Raw genomic sequence first — 16,784 nt, 5'->3', positions numbered from 1 at the left:
AATGTCATCAGAAATTCCAGACTGATTTTAAAGCATCTTGCTCCACGTGTATTAATTACCCTCTTCCTTGTACTGTGGTAGTACCTTGTATTGAGGCAGAAGTTGTGAGTATAATTACCAAATTAGAAAGAGCTCCTTGAATGAGTTTCTTCTGTAATTAATTCTCTCTCTCTGTGTCTCCCTTCCAGAGCTGCCAGCCTCCTCTGGTTGTCCTGGAGCTATTTCTCTATTGTACTGGGCTCTTTTGAGGCAGCAGCATGAAGACAAAGCTCCTTATCTTCCAGAAGGCTTGTCTTCCCATTCCCACCTTTATTACCTTCACATTCTGGATTTTTTTTGCTTGTATTCCTCTTAAATGTTTTGGAAAGCAGTTTTGGGCTCTTCAGCTGCTGTTTAATGTGTTCCTGAGCCCCTGCAGCATCACTGTCCGTGTCACTGCTCCCATCACTCTGATCAGTACTGGCAGCAGCAGCTCCATGCTCTGAGTTTTGGTCTTGTAGAGAACTCACACCTTTGTTCTTCCCTTGCAAATGAGGCCTGGAGCCAGCTGCTGAGGAGACAGCAGCTGACAGTTCCTTGTGCTGTTCACAAGGCATTTTGTGTCTCTTTTTGCTGCTGACTTCAATTGAACATGATGGATGGTTCTTTGGCTGATTTTTGGATGACTCCTCCGCACAGTAAGATGTACAAGCTTCAAGTCCCAAGCTTTCTACAGACTTCCTCTTTAACCCAGTGCTGTCCTTATTTAACTCTTTTACACAAAGGGACCCCATTCCTCTGAAGGGCTGATATTTCAAATGTGAATTATTTTGTCCCTTGGAGCTTTCCTCAACAGCATCCTCCTCCCCTGCTAAAATATCAGCCAGAACATCTTCAGGACAGATGCTTTTTTTTTTTAACTGCAGGATGAAATTTAGACTGAGGGCTTTATGAACAGGCTGAATTCTGCAGGAAAGGACAGCAAAGAATTCTTTTTTGTGTCATGACCATAAGCCTTTAAACAACTGACTTGCAGTGTAAAACAAGTCACACAAACTTAGTGCAGGATTTACTTGGGGGATTCAGTAAATTAAGCCTGACAGAGAAGTAAAAATTAAGACTGTTAAGCAACTGTTTTTCCATATGACAAAAGGAAGGGAATTGTGTCCAAGCCCAAACAATTAGAAAAGGATATTTTATATTTTTGTTGATTCCTGAGGTGCAGGATAGGCAAGACTCTGCCAAATTTTCCAGAAACCCATTTCTAAAAGAAAAGAAAAACAATCAGTGTTAAAAAAAAAAGACAAAGTGGAAGGAATTCTGGAATAAAACAAATGTTTATTCTAAATAACAAAAACATTAATAAAGAATTACATGTGATGGATTCTTTTTTGTTTATTCTCTCTAGTGAGCCCTACCATGCAACTTGGCCAGCCTCCTTCTCAAAAAACCAAACAAACCAAAGCCAACCAAAAAACTAAATTTCAACAACCTACAAATAAAGAGTGATAATAAAGAACTAAATTGCTTTACAAGTGCTGTTTTTAACATAGGGCTCTGGTTTATGAATAAACAGTGGTACCTACAAAGACAGAATCACTATTATTTTGCTTTTTCCTCCTTTCCCACAAAAAAAAAATTAAAAATCCCTCCGAAACCATTCTATGCTTTAGCAAACAGTTTTGTAAACTTTGTAGTAAATATAAGTTTTGTTGCCTAAATCTGGATGTCCAATGACTTTATTCTTAATTTTGTAAGCATGTGCAGACCCTGATCCTGTGTTGAAGCCCAACCCAGCCACCAAAAGTTATGTGGTGTATAGCAATCAGTCACACATTCCCTTAACAAGCTTTTAAGGGTGACACAGAGATATTCCCAATATAAATGAGGAACGAAACATTTCCTCATTTCACATGCAAGAGAGGACAGAATGATCGTTATTGTTTCCAGTCACTGCAAAGAACGACAGGACCCTTCTCCAGGTCTACACGTGAGGTATTTCCTCAGAATGCTTTTCACAGCTTGGACTGTCACCCTGAATAATGAAGTTTCTTTATAAGCATAAATTTGGCACGAATTTAGATGCAATGAGCTTGCTTTTCGTAGTTTTACTTCTCTTATGCATCTACCCCACCATACCTTATGATCTCGCACCTCTGTACCTGGTACTGCTCTCATGTGGAAATCCACAACTCCAGTCTTTTTCAGTGATTCCAACAGACACATTTGGTCATTTCTCTGTGGTTTTTCTTTCTGCAGCTTTGCTTCCTCCCTCTCTGTGGCCAGCCTGTACCAGAAAGTACATCACACATGGAAAAAGGTCTGCCCAGATGCAGAATTGGAGCTGGCAGTGATCCCCTCCCACAGAACAGCAACCACTCACTACTCAGAGAATTAACACTCATCACCTTCAAGAGAATAATGATGCAAAACATGTTGCAGCATAAAACACACATCAACAGCCCACCCGAGTCTACAAAAACTGAAAGAATAACAGCGTAGAAAATGGAAGTACAGCCATAATATTATCAGATAAGCAGAAAAAAGGTAATTTTAGCAACAGCATACATTTGGAAAGATTGGTTTCTACCTGTGCAAAAAGCTTTCTTTGGCCAACTCAATTTGCAGGGTCCCCCCTTTCCATTTTGTTTTATTTAAAATTGACATGCCTGCAAAACAAAGAGATGAGAAATGAGTCTTTTCTATGTTAACAAAAAGCACACCACAGACCTCACTACGCCTCCTTCTATGACAACCTGAGGCTCCCCCAGCATGACCTTATACCTCACTGCTCACTTGGGTTAGGGTTGCATCTGAAAGGGCCAATACCGAATCTTAAACCAGGTCTCCATCCAAAACTGAAGTGCTCGCTTCAGAAGTGCCTCATGGCAGCATTCCCCACACACAGGGGCACATTACAACAGAAGCTTGCATCAGCTCTTCTCTCCTCTTACATAAGTCAATTTCAATGGTTTATAGACCTGATAGAAGCATTTGAAGTACATTTTCTTTTCATGAAAGGCTTACAGCAAACAAAGAGATTGTCCAGAGAAGCTGTGGCTGCCCCATCCCTGGAAATGTTTAAGGCCAGGTTGAACAGGGAGCAACCTGGGATAGTGGAAGGCATCCCTGCCCATGGCAGGGGGTGGAACGAGATAATCTTTAAGGCCCCTTCCAAGCCAGACCCTTCTACAAGTCTCTGAAACTCCCAAATCACCTACTTCAGTCACAAGGAATCTTTTCAATCTGCTCACAGCAGTTTCTGAAAAATGCCAGCAAAGCAGCTTCCATAAAACTGCAGCTTAAAGAAAAGAGAATCAACCTGACAATAGAATGAAAAAGGCTCTACTGTGACCACAGCTGGATGTGACAACATGAGATGAATTATCAGCACTGTAACCTGCCTCAAAAACGTAAGTAGCCAAAATACAAAAAAGTACTTACACTTTCTCAGATCTGCATCAGAAATGTTGACACTGATGTAGGCAAAAGTTTTCGTAGGGTTCCCTGTTGAATGACAAACATTAAGTTAATTTCCACGTAGTTTCAAGGTTTCCTTTAAAACTGACCTGTGTCTGAAGCAGAAGTTCCATTTCACATGCCAAATAGAAAAGGAATTAATTTTTAAAAGAGGAAAAAAACCTGTTAGCCAGATCATCTTTTCTGGTAATGATCTCTGCCTCCAAAACACGCTCAAATTTGCCAAATCTTTCTTCCAGTTCAGCCTTGGAAACCGTATGGCCAAGCCCTCCAATATACAAACGTTTGGAACCTGTTCCTTCTCCATGCTCCGAAGTCAAGGTGTGACACCCAGAACACACGCTCTGTTTCTCTGCAAGGAGGCAAAACAGATCAATGACACAGAAGTTAACGTGATTAGAACAACGAATCAGGGGCAAATCAGCGCATTAGAAAGCCGTGAAGAACCCTATAAGCAGAGCACTCATTGATTTGCAGTAGGCAACACGCTCTGCTCCAGCGCAGCGACAGCAAATCCCGCGCTGCTGCAGGAAACCGGGGTTCAGGCGTTGGGGGGTTTTTAAAACCATGAACCATATAACCAAATGCGCGAGAGTAAGTGCAAACGGCTCTTTGCAGTATAACCCAAGGGTTCCCTATGGAGGGAACGCGAGCCGCCCACAGCCCAACTCTCCCCTCCCGGGAGATGCCGAGGGAGCCCCGGACTGAGGAGCCCCGCCAGCCCCGCAGGCGGCTCCGGCCCTGCCTCACCGCCGCCATGCGCAAGCCCGCAGCGCCACCAGCTTACCTTCCCCCTCGCAACTCTCCCCAGCCGCACTCGAAAAAAGGGTTCCGCCTCCTGGGGCCGCTGGATTCTGATCGGCTGTTCGTGTCTGCCGCGTTCCTGTTTCCGGCCGGTTAAGTGTGGTGGGAGCACAGGGGCTGGCTCGTGTAACAGCGGACGCTTTGAACGTAACTAACCAGGAAGAAAAGCAGGGGTGTTTTCCGGAACACGTGAGCAAAAATTAACGTAACCAAGGGAACAGCCGACAAAGCAAGGCTTTTTCCTTTCATTTGTAATAAAGAACTCGGGAATTATCCCCCAGCAGCTCTGTTGTTTGACCGGGAAGGGGAAGGAAGGCGCGGCCAGCGTCCCCCGCTCGGGCAGCAGCTGTGGTAGCGCCCAGGCTCGCGGGTTGGCGCGCGGTTCGAACGGCGCGGGGCTGCCGGGGCCGCATCAGAGCGCTCCGACCGCTCCTCGCTCCGTGCCAGGGCCGCGTCGGAGCGCTCCGACCGCTGCTCGCTCCGTGCCGGGGCTGCCGGGGCCGCATCAGAGCGCTCCGACCGCTCCTCGCTCCGTGCCAGGGCCGCGTCGGAGCGCTCCGACCGCTGCTCGCTCCGTGCCGGGGCTGCCGGGGCCGCATCAGAGCGCTCCGACCGCTGCTCGCTCCGTGCCGGGGCTGCCGGGGCCGCGTCGGAGCGCTCCGACCGCTGCTCGCTCCGTGCCGGGGCTGCCGGGGCCGCGTCGGAGCGCTCCGACCGCTCCTCGCTCCGTGCCGGGGCTGCCGGGGCCGCGTCGGAGCGCTCCGACCGCTCCTCGCTCCGTGCCGGGGCTGCCGGGGCCGCGTCGGAGCGCTCCGACCGCTCCTCGCTCCGTGCCGGGGCTGCCGGGGCCGCGTCGGAGCGCTCCGACCGCTCCTCGCTCCGTGCCGGGGCTGCCGGGGCCGCGTCGGAGCGCTCCGACCGCTCCTCGCTCCGTGCCGGGGCTGCCGGGGCCGCGTCGGAGCGCTCCGACCGCTCCTCGCTCCGTGCCGGGGCTGCCGGGGCCGCGTCGGAGCGCTCCGACCGCTCCTCGCTCCGTGCCGGGGCTGCCGGGGCCGCGTCGGAGCGCTCCGACCGCTCCTCGCTCCGTGCCGGGGCCGCGTCGGAGCGCTCCGACCGCTCCTCGCTCGGTGCCGGGGCCGCGTCGGAGCGCTCCGACCGCTCCTCGCTCGGTGCCGGGGCCGCGTCGGAGCGCTCCGACCGCTCCTCGCTCCGTGCCGGGGCCGCGTCGGAGCGCTCCGACCGCTGCTCGCTCCGTGCCGGGGCCGCGTCGGAGCGCTCCGACCGCTCCTCGCTCGGTGCCGGGGCCGCGTCGGAGCGCTCCGACCGCTCCTCGCTCCGTGCCGGGGCCGTGTCAGAGCGCTCCGACCGCTCCTCGCTCCGTGCCGGGGCCGCGTCGGAGCGCTCCGACCGCTCCTCGCTCGGTGCCGGGGCCGCGTCGGAGCGCTCCGACCGCTCCTCGCTCGGTGCCGGGGCCGTGTCGGAGCGCTCCGACCGCTCCTCGCTCCGTGCCGGGGCTGCCGACTGCGCTGCTTGGACACTCCTCCCGCCTTCGCGGCATCTCTGGCACCTGCGAGCCTCGGTGCGGGGCAGCACTGGCTCCTCGGACGAGTCGCGATTTCAGCATCGCCCTGCGAGGTCGGAAGGTCCAGTTCGGTTCTCACGAGCGCTCCAAGGCGCTTCCCAGCTCCTCTTGTGGCAGCATAACATCAAATAGTCGGGGGTATAAATGGGCAGGTACGTAGAAAGGTGAAAAATGTGATGTTAACGCACAAACATTTATAAATATACACGTATATACACGCGTATGATATACGACAGAAGTGTTTGTAAAAGTTTTGTTTTGCTTAATTAAAGTGTAGGGTTTTTCTCCCAGATATAAAGCTCTCTCAAGTCATAATTAGTGCTTGAGTCTTCTGCAGTCTGGTGAAATCCTTGAGTTCAAGTAGCTGCACGTACGTTGTCTTGTGTTGCTGCTGTTAAAAGAGGGACCAGCTGACCTGGTCAAAGTTCAGGCTGTTTGTGCTTTTCTTTTTCACACCATACTCTTTATTATGACTGTGACTTTCTTGACTGTATCCAGTTAAAAAAAAAATCTGGTGATGACTGGATGATTATTTAGTTGTAGATACTTCCTTTATTCACTAAACAAGTCTTTGATGCAAAGCATGCTTTGGATGTTGTTTTCTTATATGTGTTATAAAGGCACTATTTCTTACTAAATAAATAAATTCCTATTTCCCCCTCATCCCCTTTTACTGAACTATGCTAGTGTGGAACTTGCACATAGAGTAGGGGTGGTTTAAAACCACACAAAACTAAATGTTGGGTTTTTCCTGGTCAAAATTATTACTACATTAGTTTTGAGCTGCATAATATCTCCCACAGACTTTTGAATGTGTTGTAGCTAGGCTGAATGTCAGTTTATTATCTTTCCTGAAAACAGAGGTTTATCTATTTTTTAAGTTACTGGTGAAGTGTCTTTGCAATTTGTGTCTCTTTACTGCTGTTTACTCTGAAGGCAGATTGTGTTAGGAACAGTGTTAGGAGCAGCTGTGCCTCGTCTGACCAGGTGAGTCGTTAGGTCAATTGGTCAAAGCTGAGTTCAATTTTTATCTCTGATTGCAATTCCTTTTTACCTGTGGAGCAGCTTGTTGTTCTATTACAGCAAATGTAAAACAGCTGGATGTGCTTCTGGATCAAATTAGGACTAATTAAAAAGGTTCTTAAAGCCCTTGACTCCATTAGATCCCTGATTTAAGGTCTGTCTCTGGAGGCTGTGCACTGGTCTGTATCTTCAAACAGTTACCTAATGGTATGCTTGTATTGTTAAAAAATTAATCCCTTGTTTGTTTGTTCCTGAGAAAAATCCTTATTTTGTTTTATGCAGTAACACTGATCCTGAGAAATGGACAAGAGCGTTTATCAAGCTTATGAAGATGAAATCCAGGCACTGGAAGAAGAAATTAGGCTATTGACAGAAAAGTATGAAGATACCTGACAAGAATCCACTTTTTTTTTCTGGTGAGGGGATACTGAAGACAATGTATGCCTTTTTTTCATTTGTTAGATTAACAGAGTTTCTTTGTCAAAATTGTTTGGGATAAGCTTTTGCCTCTATGTTAGGACTTTCTTTGTGTTAGTAAATGTAAACTCAGTGGATAAAGTAAGTCACTTAGATGAGTAAAGGCATCTTAGGGTCCCTTTTGTTGCACGTTTCTCAAAATGGACACTTGCACCTCCAGACTTGGAGTAAAAGCTGTGTCTACCTGGCAGTGAATGGAAAGAGTTTATGTAAGTTAGAATAGTTTACTGTTTCCAGCAATGTGGTCCAACTGAAATTTGACTCCTTGAAAACTGATTTGGGTCTGAAAACCATCAGATCCTATTCCCAATGCCTTTTATTTAATGATATTGATGTACTGACATGGAAAAACAAGTTATGTCTGGGTATTTTGCCCTTTCGATTTTATTTTTTTTTTCCATTCTAGAAAATCATTCCAAAGAGAAACTCAGGAAGAAACCAAGGGACAGGAATATCTATCAGACCTGAAAGCTCAACTTGAAAGTCTAGGGACAGATCTCTCATTTTTCATGACATTTACTGGTTTTCAATTCACAAGCCATTCCAAGAAAACAGTGGAAAAAAAGTAAGCAGTTTTGTGCTCTTTACTGAGCATCCTGGCTGCAGTTCATCTGCAAACTGTGTTCTACTGTTCATCTGTGTTCTACTTCACTGTTAGCAGAAAGACAATTAGATTTTTGATATTTGAAATACAGTAAGATTTGGTTCATTGACAAAACAGTTTCTGAGTAAATGTAGTGCTTTGCTTAGTGGGAAAGTGACAGACTACTATTGTGGTTTGCACAGGGGGAAAGTGGAGTTAGTTGTTGGGGTTTTTAAACATGTTAAACTTCTTTACATGAGGAATTGTATCAGTTGGTACTTTAAATATGATTAAGGGAAGAAATGCAGTAGTCATTGAATAGAAGTGTAATTGATTATTTTGTTAACTTGATTTTATAACAGCTGAAAACAGGACAGTGCAGAAGCACAGATTATCAGGGAAATGTCACTCCCTGTCTTTTCAATTGGAATTCCAGCTTCTTGAAATGCAGGTAAGGGTTAATGTATGTTTGAAAAAAAATCAACTACCAAACAAACAAAACTTCAAATGGACAAATGTCAGTACTTCCTTTTCCAGCTGATACCTTTAACTGTTTCATCCAAGTTTCAGTGAGTTCTTTGGGCTCTTTAACATCTTTGGAACTTTGGAATTCTGCGTGCATCCATGCAAGATAGTTCTGAAGGTCTGGTTTAGTGTTTAGCCACAAAATGGTTACCATAGAATGATTTAGGTTGGAAAAAACCTTCAAGATCAAGTCCAGCTATTGAGCCAGCACTGCCAAGTCTCTATCACCCTTCCTTCCCAAAACATGGTCCCTGCAGGATGCTCTTGCAGACTAACACTGAGGTAAAGCCCTGAGAGCACTTGGTGTCCCTCAGTTCTGTCAGGTACCTGCTGGGGCCTCATCCTGACCCTGCACAGCTTTCATCCCACACAAATCATTCTCCTATAGTCACATATCTTATTCTGGAAACTGGAAAATGCCAAATGTTACCTCTCTGGAAGAAGCTGGGGAAAAGCTAAACCACTACAAACATGAGCAGCTCTTTGTTGGTTTGGGTTTTTTTCCTTTTTTTCCTACATTTTTGTGTGCTTAGTTAATGTGAGTACTCATTGCAGCACTGCCCACAAGTTACACTGATTGCTGGTTTTCTGGGAGGGAGCTCTTTCATAAGACTCTATTCTTAGCACAGAATTTAGGGTGCTAAGCAGAAGAAGACAGCTACTACCCCAGTTTGGAATAGTATTTTTCTAACACTGTTGCACTTTGTAGTAGTATTTCTAATATCAGGAAAACTTGATTTTCAGCTCAGCTTTGAAGTTGTTGATTTTTTTGGCTTGTTTTGTTTTGGGGTCTTTTTTTAACTTAATGACATGGGACTGAGAGTAAACAGTAAAGATGTCCTTCCTATTCTTTAGAAAAGCCATATTATTAATTTGGGAATTGAATATTGAGGTAGTCACACATGGATTTTATCCTTGAAACTGCAGCAGTTCAGCTGAACGAGCAACCTCTGAAGTCCATTTGTGACTTGAAACTTGTGGTCTTTGTGATGCCTCTTTACATTTGCTTGTATGAAACTGCACTTAGCCTTGAGTGGGGACATGGCCCACACCAGTTATGCAGCTTGGTGAGATGAATGTTTCTCTCTCAGCTGCATCTCCTGCAGGATGATGACATCTTTTGGTGGCAGTGGAGCTCAGGGGGGTAACCACGTGTTGAATTTACCGCCGACGGCATCGGTGGTGCTTAAAGCCATTGCACCACTGTGCGGCAGCACTTGGCTGCCTAATGCCTAAAATTTGGGCTACTTTTGAGTGCTGATGAGGTCCCCATAGTGAGTGAGATAGGGAATTCCAGGTGTATATATACTTTAAAACCCCCATTTCAGTTGTAAAAGTATAATTTTGAGCTAATTTTTGCATGTGTTTTTTTTGTTTTTTTTTTTTTTTTTTCTAGAAGTACATTGTATTCCAAATAACCTGCACTAACATTGGCATGGGCAGGGTAGTACACAGTTACAACCAGTTTCACCTGTCATGAGGAGTAAAAGGTGACAGCTATTTTTGGGAAGTGCCCAGCAGGTAACAAGTCTATTGGTATGCAGCAGAAGATTAGGAAATTTTTTTCACACTGCTAACTGTAGCTTTTTATTCTAGTAGTGAAGTCACAATAGAGTTAACTCAGCTCTGTGGTATTAGAGGAGGACATGTGCAATGGGCTTGAAAATCAGACAGAACAAGTCTAAGCCTTTTGAGAGAGCAATCACTTAAAAAGTTTCTTTCATGGCAGGAGCTTTCCTTTTAAATCTCTTTATTTGGCCCTACAATGGCATTTTGGCATGTTAGTAACCTACCCATTGGCCAGCCAGTCCCTTCAGAAAGTGGCACATTAGCTTGTGACTGCTGGCAGCTTTTCCACAACTCCATCCCCCTGTTGAACCTTCTACTCTAAACCTAAAATGATTTTTCCTGATGTTATTTAGTCCATCCACTGATCTTTGTAGTGCCTTGCTTTGCTTTTCCCATCTTGAGTGATGGCAGTGTTAGCAGGGCTTCTGTCCAATCAGTTCAGGGACTGCTGAGATGTGTGTGCAGTTAACTCCAGCTTTCCTCTCTGGCCATTCCCATTTGCCCGTAGTGACTTGGTATTAGAAGTTTAATGTGAGGCACTTGCTATGGGCTTCAAACCATGATTTTAAGCTCTTTCATTCACTATCATCTAATCCATTACTTTGGTATGTTCAAGAATGCATAGAAAAAACAATTCTTTTATGGCTTCATTTCTTCTCTTTGTCCTTCTTTTCTCATTCTTTAAGAGCTTATTAGTTAATTTAGAATATATCATGCACGTGTTCCTGAGTAACAGTTATTGTCAAAAGGGACGCGATTTTGAGACAAAACTATAGTTATTAAAATAAATTTTTTAAGAAAGGAAAACTATCAGATAAAACCTTATATTTGGCTTTTCTAGTATATGTGGCAGCTAAAGGTTGTGTTGGAAAATGAGAAGAATCTTAAAGAAGTGGAATTGATGTGGAAGGAAGCAATGAACCTTCCTTTATATGTATATATTCTCTATGCTGACAAACTCGGGTATTATTCCAAAAGCATTGTTGTGTGGGTAATAGTGCTACTGTTGAAATGAAAGAAACTGTTCACACACATGAACTGTGGTTTAAAAGATGCTATTTCAAGGATTGTAGTGCTTAGCAGCATTTATATATACTTTTTTCTACTTTAGGTGCAAATAGACACATTTTTGTCTTTGCTAAAGAAATTTCTAAAATATTTTGTTGTTACTTCTCCAATCTAGAACAATGAGAAAGTGTCTGCTGTTGTTAGTGACCTCAGCATTGTAATGGAATCCAGAGAAGATTCAGATGTGAGCAAGTTTGTGTCAAGGTAAGGTGGAATTTTTTGCTCAAGGAAAGTTATTGTATGGGATATGGGATACTAAATGCAGTACTGAGTTTTGATGTAAATTGCTGGCAGTCATTGTCTTTATTATGTGATGTGTCCTTAGCCCAACCTGAAAACTCCCAATCCTTTATCTGTATCCTGGAGAGAAGATGAAAAGCATATAACTTTTATGATCTGGAAGGACCGTTACAAATTCATGTTAAACTGAGCCAGGTTTTGGATTATAATGTGTTTTAGCTGTTTGAAGAGAAAAGTAATCCCAGCTATTGCATTTTAATTAATTGTTCCTCAGGTGTGTGAGCTGCAGATGTGCAATGTGGGTAATGCCTAAAGTGCACATCCAGAACCCCTCTCCAGTATTTGCCTGTTTCTGATTCTCAACTCTCAATTCCATTTCTCTTCTTGGCATCAGAATTTATTTCACTGATATCTTAAAACCCATATAATTTAAAAACATGGAATAGCATATTTGCACAATGGCTTAAGAAAATTAACATACTAAAATGTATGAATGAATGCTGGTTTTTTTATTATCTTCTGGAATATGCCAACTTCTTGTGGTAACATGATGAGTAAATGATCAAATTACTTGTCTGCAGTATTCCACTGGATTCTGCTAGCAGGCTGTTCTGAGAACAAATTTATTATTACTAGGTAGGTGATTTTATCTTATTCCTGTTTTTTAAGTAGTTTCTTTTGTTTTGTATTATTGTTTGGTCTTGGAGAGGGAGAAGGAGGGTCAACAGGTGAAGAGACAGTTACCTCAGGCTTCAGTAGTCTGTACTGAAAACTCAACTTTTCACTTAAGAACTTTGAGATTGCCATATAAATCTACTAAAGCTAGTGGTGTAACTGGGAAGAGTAGTTGACTGCTCTCACAAAGTGGGATTTAGAAGAGGAAATTGCCCTGTTTAATTAATGAGTATTGTATGACAGCAGAAGTGTATTGGAACTTAAGAGTCATGCTGGAAAGGAATGAGTTGAAGTAGTGGCAGACTTTATTTCATCCTGGCTGGAGCACTGCTGTCTTGTCCCTGTCTCTTCTCCCTTTTCACCTTGTGCCAGTATTCATAAATAAGCACAAGTTTTCATAAATGATAGAAGATGCCAACAAAGCAAGCAGTGCTTTCTCCTGAGCCTCTCTTTGTACGTGCCATCTCTTGGCATTGTGTCCCTAGCTACCCTTGCAGCCACGTGGCCAATAGGACCCATGGGGTCATTATGTTGAAAAAATACTTTGGGGGGGGTTCCTTGTTCCCCCACAACACTTTGAAATTTCATTTTTCCTGTGTGCCTTGTCCTGGCCACAGTGGGTGCTGCCAAAGGAAGGCAGTGAGGACATGGCTGGGGTGGGGCTGATGCTGGCGGTGCCTGTTTGAGAGCACCTCACTGTTCCATTGCCTGATTCTGGGATCTCCCTTTAGGGCTTGTTTTCTCAATCCCCTTGCTATGCTAGTCGTTATTTCTTTCTCCAACTTGTCATTTGCTCATGTCCAGTTTCAGACTTTCCCCAGCTTCCCTTTGTTCTTTAGTCTGCTCCTAGAATCTTGATTCCTACCTCTTCCCTCCTTTTCCCTCCATTCCTGACCAGCTGAATCTGGTCTCCTGATGTTTGTTCATTTTCAGCCTCCCTACCAGTTTGTTTTCTTCTTTTGCTTCCTTGGCCCAGTCTTGCCAAATCCATTATCTAGTTCTGTTCTGTTTTGTCTCCCGGCTGGGTTTTTTTTTTCCTCCTCAGTTTTCTAATTTTTTTTTGCTTTGTTTTTTTTCATAATGTCTGTCAGAAAATGGTCTTTAAGAGCAGCAGAATTAAAAACTTGGCATTCAGTTCCTGTTTTGGAAGAAAATAGGGGAATTCTAGAACACTTGAGCAACATCTTTTTGAATGAAGCAAAATTCAGCAGTCTGCAGGTACTGCTGCAATATATAAATGGTACATCTCTATATAAAAATTGTACATCTTTTAAAAGTGGGTATATCTTTATGCAATTTCTTAATTTGTGATAATAAGAGATGTATGCAAATGGCATCACAGTATTTAGTAGTCTTTTTTTGGATTGTACTTGTGTCCCCTTTGCACCAGTTATCACTTATTTTATACTGTACTAGTGTTGAGAACCACAGTATCTAAGAAAACTCTTGTCAGTACTTTTTCCCTTTTTTTGACTTGACACCCTGTTAATTGCTGAGTTAGTTAACCTTTGCATGGATTACTTAGGCAAATTGAGATTTTAAGCAGTATGAAAATTGCTCTTTTTACTAACTGACTAGTTAGAACCTATAAATCAGAGTGTAGGGTTTGGGAAATACACATTATATTAAATGCTGCATGGGCAAGGTCTCTTGCAAATGAAGGGAAGCAGGAATTCTGCCCCAAGCTTTGAGTCTTTGGTTTTCTGTGCTAATGTAGGAAGTCTTGCATTCTGCAGTGAGTTAAAATATATAAAGGAACATATTAAAGAAGGTTTAGATACTTTTACAGCAGTAAAATTTCTTATATACTCCTGTGTTTTGTTGATGGTATTTTGTGAAAGGGTGTTTGGATGAAGAGCCTGTGCTTTTAACCTGATACAGTTACTCTCTGCCTGAATATCTTTTTAGCTGGTTTTGGATGACTTTTCTGTAACATGGATGTTGGCATTGGAGATGGGTGTTTCCTGCTCCAAATGGATTTTTGTATTGCTAAATTCTTTAGAAATAAAAAAAAAGGCTTGAATTTTACCATCTGTTCTCTTAGTACCTTGTTATTTTATACCATGTTTTCTTGGTATTTTAGCATTTGTTGTAGTTGACTTCAGCAGGAGGAATTAGGCTAATTTGGGCTAACTAGGAATTACTGTTTATGGGTAGATTAAATGCTGTGAGACAGTTCACTGAACTGGTGCTCTTCTGCAGTCTCTTACTCCTTTGCCAATATGGATTTACATACAGCTGTTCTTGGCAACAGATTCCCCCTTCTAAACCACTGAATTCAGTTTTCTATCTTGAATTTAGCCACTGCTGTGTGAGAAAAGTACATACTCAGATATATTGGTTGAGTAAGTTCTGCATTTGAAACTAGTTCTTTGAGCTTCTAGCCAAAACTTTGTTTCTGTTAATGATCTAGCCTTGAAAATTTTCATTTGCTGCATCACCTAAGAATGATTTTGAGGCAAAAAAAGAAGGAAACTGAAAACAATGCTAAAACAAGGTCACAATGTTTGAGATTGTATTTTAAATAGCATAAAAGTGGATATTTATAAAAATTGCCAAGTTTTTCAAAGAGAATTTCAAGTATGTAGTTTTGTAACAAAGCATTGGGTTGCCCTGTTCCACATGTGGAGGTTGAAAAAGCCCAGTGCAGTTTGTGTGGAATCTGTTCTCCAGCCATGGAGAGGTGGGCAGTTGTTAAGTCTCCACAGTTCCTATAGAATGTGTAGATTTCTACATGTACCATTCCAAGTTATGGTTAAAAACAGCTCCCAGACCAGAGCCAACGAGCCTCTTTTTATAACCTACAAGAAAGGTAATTAACAAACCCAGAGAAGTCTGCTGTCTCTACAGATATGTTTAAAAGTAGCACTGAAAGGAAGGGTTACTGTATTATTCTCAGTTTGGATTGATCTGAAAATTGTCAATTGGCATAATAGCTCAAAAAGCAAAAGAGCTGTGAAAGTTTAATGATGTGGAACACTTATTTCTTGCAGGTTATTCCTCAGGATACTGCTGATACTGCACCAGAGGATGGTGTTTACATCCACGGATTATTTTTAGACGGAGCTCGCTGGGACAGGGCCAAGTCAGTAGCCAAGTGTTTTATTGTGGTTCTGGAAAGTTTTTTTCAGTGCTCAAACAAGACTGGTTTAAATATTTTAACTGATACTTTTCATATTATTGGAATAACACACCAAATTAAGTCCTCTTTCATGCATGGAAAATGGTCAAGAAAAACCAAACGAGCAAGCCAGTAGCAACCAAAAAACACCCACCAAACCCTTCAAGCCACAAACAATTACTTTGTTGCTTTCTCTCTCCAGGGGAATGTTAACTGAGCAGTATCCCAAGGTGCTCTTTGATGCCATGCCTATCATTTGGATAAAGCCAAGTGAGTATGATTTCTCTGATGTCTGAGCTATTCAACAAGAAAGTGCAACAGTGGTTTCCTTTTCTTACTGAAGATCCCTGAGGAGTACTTTTGACTGACTTACAGAGACTGAGTGTTTTACCTCCTGTGATGTAGCAGGGTTTGCCCAGGTTATTTGTAGCTCTGTGATAGCTGTCTTTCCTACTAGGAAAATAATTTTCACAACTCTTGTTTTCTTTGATTGCGAGGACTAAATCCCTGTTTTTATTTATGCACAGAATCAGGACTTACTACTGCAACTGTTGACTTAGGTGTTAGCAAATAGGCAGTATTAAAATTTGCTACTTTTTCTGCTTGAGCCTTCTCTTGAGGTTGGATGAATTTGTTCAGACCTGCATGATTTTAGGCTTTGTACAAATTCCATGTAAGCAGTCTGGGCATACAAAGAGTTCCTGCAGAGTTCTGTCCTTGGATATCACATGACTTGAATTGCAGTGAGGTTCTCTGGCAACTGGACCAGAATTGTTGTAGAGCTATGAAAAACTCATGCATAAGCTATGTATTACCTAGGTAGCTATTCAGATTTTACTGTGTCTTTGGGTATTGCAAAGCTGGTAGAATCACAGGAAGGCATTGAGTCCTGAGCACAAATTGTAGCTAAATTAGTTGGGTTTAAGAACCAAACAAACCACACAAGAAAACACAAGAAGCAAACCAGGTAATTTTGTTCTATTGCTTGCAAAACCATTTTGCATTTTTATTTCCCTGTAAAGGTGTTACTGTAAATACTTAACGTTTGCATGTAGATTATGTTTCTGCCAAATCGATCTGCTGAATGTAATGCATTATTTTGGGTTTTTTTGAAGCTGTAAAATGGGACATAAAGGAGTCTAATGCCTATGTTTGCCCACTCTACAAGACAAGTGAGCGCAAAGGGGTCTTATCCACTACTGGGCATTCCACCAACTTCGTCATTGCTTTGAAGCTCAGCACGGACCAGCCAGTCCAGCACTGGATCAAGAGAGGTGTAGCCTTGCTGTGCCAGCTGGATGACTGACTGTGGACAGTTCACATACAGACTTCACAACATCTTGTTCTCTTTGCTGGCTTACAGAGGAAGTGGAACTTAGTGTGTAAAAGAAACATCTGGAGGTTTTTGTATTGTAAGAGGGCATACAAATACTTTCTGACCCTCAAGCTTTTGACTTAATTGAGTATGTATTATTATTATGACCATCTTTACAATCTGTAAGCAATACAGCTGGGATTTTAGCCCTTGGGAATATTATTAAAGTGTGAACATCCATTTTGTGCATTAGTTGAATATCACAAAATATATTTTCATGGAAAATGAAAGTAGCCTGTGCTGAGAGAAACATTACAGGTAATAAACTTGATTCTGCACTTTT

At 42.9% G+C, this 16,784-nt stretch overlaps 3 protein-coding genes across 11 annotated transcripts; 1 reads left to right on the top strand and 2 right to left on the bottom strand.

Annotated features, from left to right (window-relative positions):
- Positions 1-1,017: 1,017 nt before the first annotated feature.
- LOC138117714 (nucleolar protein 8-like) lies at positions 1,018-4,256 on the bottom strand. The gene is made up of 6 exons (XM_069028262.1): positions 4,247-4,256; positions 3,752-3,811; positions 3,424-3,486; positions 2,570-2,648; positions 2,119-2,266; positions 1,018-1,243 (listed from the first exon to the last, which is right to left on the bottom strand). Exons 4-6 carry the CDS (start codon positions 2,644-2,646, stop codon positions 1,103-1,105), a joined length of 366 nt encoding a protein of 121 aa, XP_068884363.1. The 5' UTR covers positions 2,647-2,648; positions 3,424-3,486; positions 3,752-3,811; positions 4,247-4,256; the 3' UTR covers positions 1,018-1,102.
- Positions 4,257-4,533: 277 nt separating this feature from the next.
- Positions 4,534-5,965, bottom strand: LOC138117778 (uncharacterized abhydrolase domain-containing protein DDB_G0269086-like). Its single transcript, XM_069028342.1, has 2 exons — positions 5,925-5,965; positions 4,534-5,830 (listed from the first exon to the last, which is right to left on the bottom strand). Exons 1-2 carry the CDS (start codon positions 5,963-5,965, stop codon positions 4,534-4,536), a joined length of 1,338 nt encoding a protein of 445 aa, XP_068884443.1.
- Positions 5,736-16,690, top strand: LOC138117712 (dynein axonemal heavy chain 12-like). 9 transcript variants are annotated; one of them, XR_011154820.1, is made up of 8 exons: positions 7,013-7,047; positions 7,151-7,284; positions 8,291-8,379; positions 11,206-11,294; positions 11,912-11,966; positions 14,999-15,090; positions 15,329-15,396; positions 16,242-16,690. XR_011154820.1 is itself a non-coding variant. In XM_069028261.1 (7 exons), exons 4-7 carry the CDS (start codon positions 8,374-8,376, stop codon positions 16,430-16,432), a joined length of 354 nt encoding a protein of 117 aa, XP_068884362.1. In that variant the 5' UTR covers positions 7,013-7,047; positions 7,151-7,245; positions 7,752-7,910; positions 8,291-8,373; the 3' UTR covers positions 16,433-16,690. The 9 variants fall into 9 exon arrangements, 6 of the variants coding, with proteins under 6 accessions (XP_068884359.1, XP_068884362.1, XP_068884360.1 ...); XR_011154822.1 differs by lacking the exon at positions 11,912-11,966; XR_011154821.1 differs by lacking the exon at positions 14,999-15,090.
- Positions 16,691-16,784: the final 94 nt, after the last annotated feature.

Source organism: Aphelocoma coerulescens, chromosome 12 (assembly GCF_041296385.1).
Source record: "Aphelocoma coerulescens isolate FSJ_1873_10779 chromosome 12, UR_Acoe_1.0, whole genome shotgun sequence".
Classification (NCBI taxonomy): Eukaryota; Metazoa; Chordata; class Aves; order Passeriformes; family Corvidae; genus Aphelocoma; species Aphelocoma coerulescens.
Note: the sequence above shows the minus strand (reverse complement) of the source record. Positions and strands in the feature narration are given on the sequence as shown.